This window comes from Lichenostomus cassidix, chromosome 15 (assembly GCF_008360975.1).
Source record: "Lichenostomus cassidix isolate B80296 chromosome 15, HeHo_3.0, whole genome shotgun sequence".
NCBI lineage: Eukaryota > Metazoa > Chordata > Aves > Passeriformes > Meliphagidae > Lichenostomus > Lichenostomus cassidix.
Genome location: NC_139496.1, coordinates 12,129,667 through 12,143,083, shown reverse-complemented (window position 1 = coordinate 12,143,083; position 13,417 = coordinate 12,129,667). Strand labels below are relative to the sequence as shown.

At 60.2% G+C, this 13,417-nt stretch overlaps 1 protein-coding gene across 1 annotated transcript; it reads right to left on the bottom strand.

The window, feature by feature from the left end:
• Positions 1-4,348: 4,348 nt before the first annotated feature.
• CABP7 (calcium binding protein 7) lies at positions 4,349-13,084 on the bottom strand. Its single transcript, XM_085076221.1, has 5 exons — positions 12,276-13,084; positions 7,776-7,919; positions 6,374-6,486; positions 5,492-5,645; positions 4,349-5,299 (listed from the first exon to the last, which is right to left on the bottom strand). The coding sequence occupies exons 1-5, from the start codon at positions 12,382-12,384 to the stop codon at positions 5,172-5,174; spliced, it is 648 nt and encodes a 215-aa protein (XP_084932347.1). The 5' UTR covers positions 12,385-13,084; the 3' UTR covers positions 4,349-5,171.
• Between the last annotated feature and the right edge of the window lie 333 nt (positions 13,085-13,417).

The following is a 13,417-nucleotide window of genomic DNA, read 5'->3' as shown; positions in this document are numbered from 1 at the left end:
GTGGGCTGAGCTGCTCCCATGCCTCTCTCCCTGCCTCTGGAACGGGGATCTGTGCTCAGCAGAGCTCCAGCCCCATGTAGGGGCTCTGTTGTCAGCTGGAGCAGACATTCCCTATTTTCCAGGGCAGGATCCATCCCCTCAGATTGCTGCTGTCTGCTCTGCCTGCTCTCAGTCCAGCTCCATGCTGGGCTCCGTGATCCAGGCTGGAGAAGGGAGTTGTAACCAGGCTTTTACAACTGATGTTTAGTTTTCTCGGATGTTTGCGCTGTTCTTGTTTCTGATCCAGGGTGGGACCCTGCCTGGGTCCAGGTGCTGGAGCTCCCACGGGAGAGCCTGGGGAGCTTTCCTCAGCCCTGCTCTGCTGTGCTGGGAGTGAGGGGCAAGGGGGGAAAATATCCCAAGGTTTCTCCACAGTGGGAGTCTGAGGAAAGGAGCCTTTGGCTTTCTCAGGAAGGGGAGTGGGAGCTCTAGCTCTAGAGGCAAGGGGCGATCCTGTCCAGCAGCATCCCAGGGTGCAGCTCTCCAGCAGCAGGTCTGTCCAGGAGGGCTGTGCCTGCTGCCAGAGCATTCCAGGTTTGGCTGGGCAGGGAGGTTGTGGGTCCAGATTCATGAAGAGCACAGGCAGGAGCCAGCTGCCTACAGCCAAATCCTGCTTGGATCGCTCCAGCAGGGGAGGATCACCTCAGGATGTGATGGCAAATTGTCACGGGAGCGTCAGCCCCATCTTGGGACACAGTTGACAGCAGCAGGGACTGGATGTGACAGCAGCCTGGAAACAGCCTTGGCTGGACCCTGGATGAGCTCTAGGTCCAACTAAGGAGTGCTTTATTGTTCCAGGCTTGCTGGAGGGCAGGAGCACAGGGCTTGGGCTTGGAGGATGCAGGATCAGCCCCGGGTCCCATCCTCACTTCCACATGCAGGACAGGTGGATAAACAAGAGCACCCATGTGGCTCTTTGGGAGTGGATGGGAGTCCCTGGAGCAAGGGGACCCTGTCCCCAAGGAGATGGGAAGGAGGGAGCCCCCAGGGGCTGTGGGATGCTCCAGAGTGGGAGCTGTGCCTACTCTCTCCAAGCTTGGATGTGCTTCCCTGTACCCCAGCCTGGCATAGGGAAAAGCCTTGGGGAATGTTGGAGGGCTCCACTGGCAGGGGGGACAGTGGCTGCTCCACTGGTGGCAGCAGCCAGGACACACTCATGGACACCTTCCAGCACCAATAGATCAAGGAGCTCCCACTCCCACCTCTTCCATGGATTTTTTTCCCAATCAACATCAAAATCCTTCCCTGTTCCTCACCTGTGATGGGAGCTGTGCTTTCATCAGCCCCCAGGCCTGTCCCTGCTCTGTGTGCTCGAGTGCTAGTGGGTTTTCCAGCTGATCCAGGAGGGGTTGTTTTACCCAACACTCCCAAATTTCACAGCTCCCCAGATCCAGCTTAAGTGGAGATACATCTCTGGCTGAGAGGCTGGAGCTCCCTGGATGAGCTGTGGTTCCATGGGTTCCCTGGGGAACCTGACTGTAAATGAAAATTCTGGTGCAAAACACAACAGCCACAGCCTTTCCATGCTCTTCCTTGCTCCCAAGGAGTCGAGCTGCTCTGGAAGCAGAAATTCCCAATAAAGCCTGAAAGGCAAGAGCAGAAGCATTCCCTGCTGAGCTCCAGCCTGTCCAGGGGAGGTGAGAGGGGCTGGCAATGGGGATTCATTAAAATTGGGGTTTTCCCACAAACCCTGTGGGATGTGTGGCTGATGGGCCAAGCCCAGCATCACTCACGGTATGTCATGGATTCAGGAGCTGTGTAACTCCCAGAGGATGGAGGAGGCTGGAAATTGCAGGGTTTGTGGGGTTGTGTGTTACAGAGTGTCAGGAGGTGTGACAATGCCATGGATCACCACCAGGATGGGACACAGCCGGTGTGGGCTCATCCACGGGAAAAGGCTGCGGGAGGGCAGGATGTGGCTCCTGGCTCCTTCCCACCGGGATGGCTGCTACCCTGATCCCAAGGGATGCTGCAGGGATGGACTCGCTGTCCCCAGGGTGGGGGTGAGGAGCTGCTGCCCAGTAGTGAGGCACGAGCCAAAGTGCCTTTGCTGGAGCAAGAGCTGGAGTAATTTATCGGGAAGCTTTTAGGGAAATGAGCCACTGCTGGGCCCCTGCCAAGCGCAGCCCCGCTGGGCTCTGCCCGTGTCCTCTGGCAGCTCTTGCTGGGAGAGGGGGGGACAGGAATAGGAGTGGGAATGGGGACAGGATGTGGACTGGGGTGAGGACAGGACAGAGGGATGGAGAAAGGGATTGGAATGAGGGTAGACATAGGGTCAAGGATGGGATTGGGGGAGGGGAGAGGGGGCAGGGATGGAAATAAGCATGGGAATGGGGATGGGCAGTGGTCAGGGATGAGGATGGGACAGCGATGGGGGTGGGGAGAGGGGAAAGGGACAGAGAGAGGAATGGAAATAAGGATGGGAGTGGGACTGAGGATGGAGTTGGGGATGGAGATGGAGATTGCGACAGGGACATTGATGGGAAGGGGACCAAGATGGGGTGGAGCTGAGCTCATCCCACACTCCTTGCAGCACAAGAGAGAGAAACAACCATTACCAACTTCTTCCCTTCCTATCCCAACCACTTCCCAGTGCTATAGAATCTTAGCCCTGCTGCCCCCGCGGGGTTTGCTGCCACTTTGGCTCCGTTGTCCCCATGTCCAGGGAACCCGAGCAGGGGTCCTGCTCCCTCCCGCCTCCCCTCGCCCACGGCAGCCCTCGCCTCTCGGCACCTTCCCTTTGTTTTTCCCTTTCCTGGCGATCCCTTAATTGAATTATCCCGGAGCATCGCTGTTGCAGCAGCCGCAGTGATCCGTCCCTGCTGCGGCAGAGCAGGAACACGGCTGGGACCTCTCCTGCATCCCGCCCGCTCCGGGATCGGGAGCTGCCATTCCAAACCTGCCCGAAGAAATCCGTTCTCTCGATTCCCATTAAAATTAATTGAGCAGCTTTGAAACGCTGAGCTTGGGGGGTGACATTATTCCTTTTATCTAATTTTTTCTTTCACGTTATTGTATTTTCTGGCAAATTAAATTGTCCTCGTTTTCTTTTTTTTTGCTTCTCTTATGTTTATTCACAGTGTCTATAATAGACCTGGTTAAATATATATATATATATATATACACACACACACATGTCTCTGAGGCCACGTGGCTCCTTTTGAAATGCCAGTCCATAAAAAATCCAAACTTTCTGTGGGGAGATGGATGAAATTTCATTACGGATGCGGAGCCTCCCGCACTTTGCGAGGCAGCCGGAATGATTTCATTGCCGTGGAGCACTTCCCATTTCCATTTCTCATTTGGACGTTCGCTTCAATTTGTTTGATAAATTAGAGGAGATCAAAAAAAGGTCCCACCCAAACCCCAAATCAATAAAACACCACCAATTCCTCCTGGCATCCCAAAAATGGGGTGTCCCCCCGTGGTGCTGCGGGGTGGGAATTCCCGTTCTGGTGCAAGGAAATGTGTTTTCCCCGTGGGATCAGCCAGGGAGGTGAAGGTGGGGATGCCCCAGCCCCAGTGGCCCGGGATGGGCTCCTCCAGCCCCGTTCCCTGTGGGAAGTACCCTGTGATGGGGGCCAGCAGCTTTGCCCGATTCTCTCCCAGCCCCAAGCACTTCCCCTGTTTTTATTTATTCCTTTAATCTCTTTGCCATTAAAAATGCATCGCTGGGGGCTCGGGGAAGGCGATCCGTTAGGTGGGAATGAGCTCCCGCAGCACTCACGGACGTGAGGCCATGAGATTCCCGATGTCCCTCGGCATGGGGGGGTCACACCGGGGCCAGGCCCCTCTGTGGTGTAAATCAGGAGCAACAGGGTGCTCCCTCCCACCACCAGCCATGGGGCAAGATCCCCAGCTTGGCCCAGGAATGGTGACCCCATGGAGCCTGTCTGAGTGCCCCAGACAGATCCTGGTTCCTGCTGGAATTACTGTTAATCCAGGTGAAAGCACTTCTGGGAAGGGGCTTGGGCTGAACATCCTCCCCATCGAGGCAAACGGGCTCGAAACATTCATCAAACCCAACGTAAAGTATCAGGGAGATGTGGAGAGAGGAATAAAACCTCTCAGGTCCATGGGAAAGGATCCAGAGCGGGATCCACAGATGGAGTGGGGAGCTGCTGGGGAGGAGCCAGGTTTGAGGATGCTCCAGTCATCGGGATTCTGGAGGTCACAGCCCCCTGAACCAGTGCCCACCTCCCGTGCCAGGAGGACTCAGCAGCACTCATGGGTGCCCTCAGGACTCTACACCACCAGCCCACCCCATCACCCTCCCCCCCAGCATCTCCAGGAGCCCCCGCAGCCCAGAGCGCTTCAGAAATCCCAGTTTTATTTCAGATCAGAAACAACCAACCAGGAAGAACAAAAAAAAACAAAAACCAAAAGACAAAACACCACCCCAAACCCCCCCAAAAAACTCCAAAGAATGAGAAACGGCCCCAAATCCGAACCAGTCCGTGCCCAGGTGGGTGCTACATACAGGCTGGGGGGTTCCGGGGCGTGCGGGGCTCCCCGGCCTCGGGGTCGCTCCGGCTCTTCCACGGGGGTTCGGCTCAAAGTGCATCAAGCAGGAGGTCAGGAATGTCCCCGCACCGGGCAGGTGGGGAAACCGAGGCACGGCACGGGGCCAGGGTGGGGGACAGGGAGGGGATCTGGGGGAAAGGGTGAAATCCAGCCCTTGGCAGCCAAGTCCATGCAAACGCTCCCGGCTCTAGGAACCATCTCAGGCGCGTGTATTGCTTAGGGGATGATTTGGTTTATCCTAAATATGAGCTCTAACGCTAGATCGGAGAATCCGACGGGATCCGCCGCGGGAGGGGCCGCCGGCCCGGCGCGGGGAGGGGGCTCACGGGGCTCCATGCACGTCACATGCACTCACGGGTCGGTTTTTGTCTGGCGAGGGGGGGTCGGTGTGTCGGTGTCGCTCCCAAAGTCTCCGTGCTCTGCACACAGCAGCGACGGCAGCGCCCGGCACGGCGGGGCCCCGGCGCGGCTCTGTCCCCTCGGCTGCCCCCCGCCCGGGGGGGACACGTCTCTGGGCCACGGATGGATGTACATAGAGATATTTATAGATATTTATAGGTGTCTCCTCCTCGCTGTCGCTGCGGGTCCCCGGCGGCAGGGGCACCCCGTTACTTCATCCCGCTGCGCAGCACCTGGTTGGCGGCGATGAGCATCACGCTGATGATGAAGGCGATGGCGAAGGCGCAGATGAGGCTCTTCCGCACGCAGGTCTGGCGGATCTGCTGGCTAGAGCAGGCTGGGGGCGGGAAAAACAGCGGGTTACCCCAATCCCAAATACACCCTACCCGTAGTACGGATAGCCAGCACGGATAGCCGGTGCCATCCCCGCGGTGTTTGGAATCCCCGCGGTGTTTGGCATTCCCGCGGGGAGTTTGGCATCCCCCCGGAATGACTGGCATTCAGTCATTCACTCATGCCCGGCACTCACTCTCCACATCGACGGGACACTCCTCGGCCGTGCCCATGTGGCTCTCCTCCTCCGTCATGATGATGTTCTCGATGTCCTTCATGGACAGGTGCTCGCAGAAGGTGTCGTACAGCAGCCGCTTCAGCTCGTCCACCGTCAGCTTCTGCATGTCACACTGCGGGGACCGGGGGGCGCGGGGTGACACCGTGGCCGGGGCACAGGGGGCTCTGGGGTGTCCCAGCAGCCATGGGTGTGGTGTTTTGGGTGGATCCTCCTGCCATGGGCTGGGAAAGGCCTGGTCTCCTGGTGACCCCCAGCGGAGCAAGGGGCACCAGGGCGTGCTGGCACCAAATGTGGCCCATTTGTGGCAGGGACAGAGCAGCTCAGGATGGTGACCCTGATATTGATCCTGCTCCTAATCCTGACCCTGAACCTGATCCTGTCCCTAACCCTGACTTCAACCTTAAACCAGACCCTGACCCTTATCCTAACCCTAATTCCAGCCCCAACCCTGAGCCTTAAACCAGTGCTGACCCTGACCATAAGGCTTATACTAGGCTAGAGCCTGAGCCTGAGCTTGACCCTAAACCTGATTCTGACCCTAATCTTAAACCTACTTTAATCTTAAACCAACCCTAACCTTGACCCTAACACAGAGCCTGATCCTGACCTTTACCCTCAGCCTAACCCCATTTCCAGACTTGAGCCTCATCCTAACCCTGACCCCAACCTTGGCCCTGACCCTGAGCCATCCCCAGTGCCCTCAGTGCTGGTTCTGGTGCACTGTCCCCAGGAGAGGTCTGGGGGTGTCCCTATGTTCCCGTGGGGTCTGGGGGTGTCCCTATGTTCCCGTGGGGTCTGGGGGTGTCCCTGTGTTCCCGTGGGGTCTGGGGGTGTCCCTACCTTCCAGAAGACGGTGTCAAAGTCGGTGCCGTGGAACTTCTCTGGGATGCCCGAGGTGGAGAGCTTGGGCCCCAGTAATGTCACAAACTCCTCGAAATCCACCTGCCCATCACCTGTGGGACACACAGGTGGCAGTCACCCCCTGCCTGGACACAGGGGCACATGGAACACTCCCCGTCCCAGAAGGGGCCCCATGGATGGTCACAGACCCCCAAAACCAGTTGTGGACCCCAAGACCAGCTGGGAACCTCCAGCAAAGTTAGAGGACCCCCAGCTTTGGCCAGGATGCCCATCACTGGGTGGGGTCCCCAGTGCCAGGCAGGACTCCAATGCCAGATGGGAGCTGGGGACACCCTAATACCACCTAGTCCCCCCACAATGTGATCTGGGACACCCCCAGTGTTGGCTGGGAAAACCCAACACTATCCAGAACCCTGAACATGAGGTGGCACCTCAATGCCATCTGGAGGCCCCCCAGGGCTAATTGGGGACCACAAATGTTGGCTAAGGACCCCCAAAACCAACCAGGGACCCCAACACTGGGTAGGGACCTCCAACAAAGTTGGGGGTCTCCAACACCAGCTGGGATGCCCAACACTGGCAGGGGTCCCCAGTGCTGGATGGGCACTCTCCATGACATGTAGGGACCCCCAGTGCCATTTGGGCCCCCTTCCAATGTGACCTGGGGACACCCAGTGTCACCTGAAGCCCCACAGTACTGTTTCAGGAAGCCCAGCACCATCCAGGACTGTGAGCAACAGTTGGACCTCAGTTCCAGCTGGGACACCAATTCCAGCTGTGGCCCGGAGGTGGCCGTGACCCTGGGGGTGGCTGTGACCCCGGGGAGTGTTTGGTGGCCGATCTGGCCGTGTCCCCTGGCAGCGGGGGCCGCTGGCGTGGGGCTGTCAGGGCGGCACTAACGATGAGTAATGAGGGGAGCGGCGCCTTGGCAGCGCTGCCGGAAAGGCTTTTAAATGGGGGGAAAAAGGAAAAGCAATAAATTAAGGAGCTCTTTCAGGTCCCGATTGGCGCGGGAGGGGTGGGGACAGGGGCACGGTGGCAGCGAGTGCTGCAGGGTGATGGGTGGTGGGTGCTGAGGACACGACCCGGAGTGCAGGGACCACCCCTGGGTGCGGGATGCCGGCAGGTTTAGCGATCCCACAAACACTCCAGGACCCTTAAATCCTCCCAAACAAAGCTGCAGTGGTGATGGTGATGATGATGATGATGATGATGATGATGACGATGATGGATGAGCGGGAGGCTCCAGCGGAACGCAGAGCCTGGGTCAGGCTTGTCCCACATCCCATACCAGGGTGTGGGGTGGAAATACGGGAGAATAGGGTGTTTCCCCAAGGTGAGGATCCCCTCCCTGTGCCCATCCCGAGGTCCAGGGTCCTACCGTCCATGTCGAGGCGCTGGATGATGACCTCCAGCTCCACCTCGTTGGGCATGTAGCCCAGGGAGCGCATGGCCGTGCCCAGCTCCTGCTTGGAGATGAACCCGTTGCCATCGCGGTCGAACACCTTGAAGGCTTCCCGGATCTCTGCGGGGGGAGCAGGGATGAGTCTGGCTGCGCTTCCCCTCCAGCACCCACAGAGCCCCTGTGGGGATCCCACCCGCCCCTCGGGCCAGAACGGAGCCCCCCAGCCTCCCCAGAAAGCTCCAACCTCCCCAGGGGGACCCCAAGAGATCCCAAATCTTTGCTCCAATTCCAGTCAGCCTTTCTCAGCACCCACCCTGCCCTCGCTACTGCCGCAGCCAAACCCAGGGCATTCTGCCCTGAAAACACGTTCCTTGGATGTGCCTGAGCTTGGGGTGCCACCAGGTGGGCGCTGCACTTGGGGCATCCCTGCTGTGCTGCAGCATCCAGTCGGGAGCATCCCTGAGGATCCACGGGGGGCTGGGGACTGTCCCCTCCCAGGGTCCTGGGGCTACACCCCCATCCCGGGATCACGGGGTGGGACTGTGCCCCATCCCCTAGTCTTAGGGTAGCTCTGTGCACCCACTCTGGGGTCCAGGGGTGAGTGCTGGAGCTGTGCCACACTTTACCCCAAAAAAAAATCCTAAATCTTGATGGAATTGCTGCAGTGTTCAGCCCTCTCTGGTGCAGAGCATGGAAGTGGCAGGTTTTGGGGTTTCTGGCTCAAAATGAACCCCTAGGATGTGAGGGAAAAACCCTGTGGAGTCGCAGGGAGAGGCTGCGGGAAAACTGAGGCACAGCCTGAGTCCATTGGCTCCATCCCACCTCCTGCTGCACTCAGCACTCTGCTCCTTTTTGGGGCAGTTTCTGCCTTTTTGATGCCACCTGATGCATGGAGCTGGAAACAGGCTGGTGGAAAAGAAGGACCAGGGAATTTGGATTGGAGACAGCGGGAAGCCAGGCCAGGATGTTGGTGCCTCTTCCTTCTCTGTGTGGCTGCCAGGTGGATTCATGCTGGAGGATCCCGGCAGGAGAAATGTGCTGTGAGCTTTGGTTTTGGGGTAAATAACCCATATTGGGTCACAATACTGTCCCCCAGTGCTTGGGAACATCCCTTCCTAGATGGTGGCTCATCAGTGACATCTTCTGAGGTGTTCTGGGGAGTCTGGGGGGATTTTGGCCTGTCTATCTGAGCTTCTCCATGGCCAGTGTCCCTGCCCAGGCAGAGAGATCCTCCAGCTTCTCCCTATGCTCCTGGGGGATTAAAAAATTCATCCTTCAGGGATGCTCATCCCAAAGAGCTCCCAGGTGGCTCCTCATCAGATGGTTAGGGGTGTTGGGGGACAGGCAAGGCCATGTCCTGACAGTGGCCAGAGTGGTGTCCTGGCTCCTCACTGGTCAACCCCTGCCCCAGCTGTGCCCTGAGTCTGCTCAGCCCCAGGGCGAAGTCAGGTTGAAGTGTCACCGGTGTCCCCCAAACCAGGGGGACAAGAGGCGGCAGCAGCAGGTGGGTGTCCTGAGCCTTGTGGGGTCCTCTTGGGGCTGCCAGCACTGCCATCGATCCCTGCAGGTGGGTGCTGGGGGGACTCAGCACTGGGGCTGGGTGAACTGGGACAGCAGCTGGTGCAGGGACACGGGGAGAGGACACAGGGACACCAGGAGGTGTGTGAGCACACGGACACACAGACAGACAGACACATAGAGCACACACAGACACAGACAGACACACGGACAGACACACACAGGGCACACAGACACTGCACATAGACACACACAGACACACACACACACACACAGACACACACACACAGACAACTGCAGGACTTGCATACACACCCCTGCAGCGAGGCTGGGACACCCTGGCAGTGACACCTGGCCTGTTTGTGCCCACAAGGACACACACACACTCCTTGTGGTGATGCTGCACTGGCATGTCACACACCAACACCTCGCAGGGCTGGCCTTGCACACACATGGACACCTGGCAGTGACACTGTACTTGTGTGTGCACACACAGACACCTGGCAGTGACACTGTACTTGTGTGTGCACACACGGACACCTGGCAGTGACACTGTACTTGTGTGTGCACACACACAGACACCTGGCAGTGACACTGTACTTGTGTGTGCACACACAGACACCTGGCAGTGACACTGTACTTGTGTGTGCACACATGGACACCTGGCAGTGACACCGTACTTGTGTGTGCACACATGGACACCTGGCAGTGACACCGTACTTGTGTGTGCACACATGGACACCTGGCAGTCACACTGTACTTGTGTGTGCACACACAGACACCTGGCAGTGACACTGTACTTGTGTGTGCACACATGGACACCTGGCAGTGACACTGTACTTGTGTGTGCACACATGGACACCTGGCAGTGACACTGTACTTGTGTGTGCACACATGGACACCTGGCAGTGACACTGTACTTGTGTGTGCACACACGGACACAACCAGAACCCATCACAGTGACACTGCACCCACGTGGGCACACAAATGTTGCAGTGATGTGTGTGAGTGTGCAAACACACACCCCCCAACACCTTGCAGTGATGCACTCCTGCACACACACATGGGTGCACTCACAGCCCCCGTGCAGCGCTGTGAGTGAGCATGGATCCAACACACGAACACCTCGCAGTGATGCTGTACCTGTGCGTGCAAACACCATCTTGCACTGATGCACCTGTGCATGCACACCCACAAAACCCCCTTGCACTGATGCATTTGTGCATGTATGTACACAAACACCTCGCAGTGATGCTGTAGTTGTGCATGCACACACCAACAGCTGGCACAGCTGCACTTGTGCATGCACACACATGAGCACCTTGCAGTGATGCACTTGTGCATGCACACACACACACACACACGGATGCACTCACAGCCCCCCTGCAGTGACATCCCTGTGCCTGCACACCCACACCCCCCTGCAGTGGTGCTGTGCTGTGTGCACACACATGGACACACACAGCCACGGCTCGGCGATGCTGCACTTGTGCACACACACACCAACACCTTGCATGGCTGTACTCGTGTGTGCACACACACACAGCCCCATTGCAGTGATGCTGTAGCTGTGCATGCACACAAACACACAAACACCACGTTGCAGCGAGGCTGTGCTCGTGTTTGCACACACTCAACCACGTTGCAGTGATGCTGTTCTCGTGCACAGGCACACAAACCCCTCTGCAGCAGGGCTGTGCGTACAAACCCGTCCTGCTGTGACGCCGTGTGTGTGCTCACACTCACAAACACCTCCTGCAGCCGGGCTGTGCATGGGCACACACACGTGCTGCAGTGACACAAACACTGGCACAGCCACCGAGACTGACACAGCCACGCACTGACACTGACACTGACACTGTCACTGACACTGACACACACTCACAGAGCCACCCTGCAGCGAGGCCGTGCGTGTGCATACAGATGTGTGACCATACAGATGTGTGTGACCGTACAGATGTGTGTGGTGTGAAGGGGGTATGCCATGCCTGTGCACACACACACACACAGACTGAGCCCCTGCAGTGAGGCTGTAACAGGCACGTCAGTGCACATGCACCCTGCAGAGCTGCACACACACACACACACAGCCCTTGCACACCGGTGTGAGTGTCTGCTCGGGGCTTCCAAATGGATTTTGGGGCTCCCCTCACCCCCAGCCCTGTGGCTCCCTGCCTCAGTTTCCCCACGGGAATGCCGGGGGCTCCAGGTGTGGTGCTGGGCCAAGGGTGCTCTCCCCAGGCAACGGGGACATGTGTGGGGTCACCACCCGTGGCTCAGTTTCCCCCTGGTGCCAGCTCTGGAACTGGGGGTGCTGCACTCCTTTGCCCCAGGCTCCCCAGGGACACCCCAAAGCCGGGCACTGCCAGTGCCCGTCCCGCTGCCCCGCAAACTTTTGGGGTGGAAAAAGCCATTTTGGTGGCAGCGAGCTGAGCTCGGCCCCTCTCACCGCACGGGTGGGCAGAGCCCCGCCGGCCGCTCCTCCCGGCCGGAGTCCGGTGACACCGGGTCTGCGTGCAGCTGCTGTGACCCGGGGGGTGACGCGGGTGACAGCCACCCCTCGGGTCCCCCGCACCACCAGCCACTGTCATATTATGACAGCGGGGAGGGGGTGACCCCGCCGCGCCGCGGAGGGGGAAAGCGGCCCCCCGCCACTGCCGCCGGTCCCTGCTGTGTCATATTGCCACAACGGGGGACCCGGGACCCCCGCACGCCTCCCCCTTCAGCTTTCCTTCCTCCCCTCCTCCTTCTCTCCTCCTCCTCCTCCTCCATCCATCCGCATCCCGCTCGCCCTCAGCTTCCCCACGGCGCCGGGGGAGCGCGCACCCCGACTCCCGCACAGCCGCATCCCGCGGGATGCACTTCCCGCTCCCCCAAACCTCCTCACCCCACAATCCCACGGGATGCCCCCCTCAACCCCCGATCCCCAGCCCTCCCCGGCCCCCCAAAGCCGCTCACCCTCCAGCTCATCCTCGGGGATCTCCACGGGGCGCTGCTCTGAGAGGATGTTGGGGACGGTGTAGATCCCCCGGTACATCAACGCCGCCGTCACCGGATGGAAAGGCATCTTCGGGGCTCCCCAAAACCCAAAGTTTAAACCCAAATCTCGTCGGGTAGAGGGGGGGCTCCCCCCGGTCGGTACCGCCGGACGCTAAACACAAGTTGCCGGTACCCGCCGCCCCCCGCCCGGTACCCACCGGCCAGGGGGGGCCGGGGCGGGCGGGCGCTCCCCGTCCTCCGGGGCCGGCGGCGGGACGGGGCTGGCGGAGCCCCTCACCGTGCAGTCAGGGCGCGGGGGGGCTCCGCTGGGGGCGGCCCGCTTCCCCCGAGCACATGCCCTCCCGAAGTGGAAGCGGGAGGTGAAAGCATCCAAGCCCCGGTTAAATCCCGGTGGAAGCGGCGGCGGCGGGGGGGACGGGGCTGGCCATGCCGCTCGGGGCCCCCCCTCCGCCCGGAGCCCCCCCCCCTCCGCCCGGAGCCCCCCTTCCGCCGGCCCCGGGCCGCTCACAGCCCCCGGGGAGCCGCTGCCACCGGGCCACGCTCCCCGGTGGGGCCCGGCATGGCGGGGCCGAGGCTGAAGGCGGCCTCTTCGTCTTCCTCCTCCCTCCTCCTCCTCCTCTTCTTCCTCCCCGCCAAGTGTCCCGGGCAGGCCGGGGCTCGCTGCCGCCGCGGTTCAGCCCCCGCCGCGCACCCGCCGCCCCCCCGCCGCCGCCGGCAGCCGGAGCATCCTCGGCCCCGGCCCCGGGAAGCGGCGGCGGAATCCGGGGAGCGGCGGCGCCGGGCGGGTTTTGAACGGTCCCGCCCGGGAAATGGGGCTGGGGGCGGGGGGGAGGTGGGGCCACCGCCGGGGGGCCGTGAGGGGGGGCAGTGCGGCAGTGAGGGGGGAGCGTCCCGGGCCGCAGGGAGGGGGAGTGGGAGATGCTGAACCCGCGGGGGGTGCTCGGGAGGCGCAGGGGGTCGGGAGGCAGGGCTGGGGGTCCCTGTGGCACCCCCTGTCCCGGCAGGTGTCACCCCGATGTCCCCATACTCAACACCCCGTGCCCAGACAGTTGCCACCCCCAGGTCCCTGCACTTGGCACCCTGTTCGCGGGGCAGTCACC

Coding starts and splice junctions, on each gene's coding strand:
- CABP7 (XM_085076221.1), bottom strand. CDS start 12,384: ATGCCTTTCCATCCGGTGACGGCGGCGTTGATGTACCGGGGGATCTAC. Junction 6,487..7,775: donor CCAGCGCCTCGACATGGACG/GTAGGACCCTGG, acceptor TGTGTCCCACAG/GTGATGGGCAGGTGGATTTC. Junction 5,646..6,373: donor TTGACACCGTCTTCTGGAAG/GTAGGGACACCC, acceptor CGGTCCCCGCAG/TGTGACATGCAGAAGCTGAC.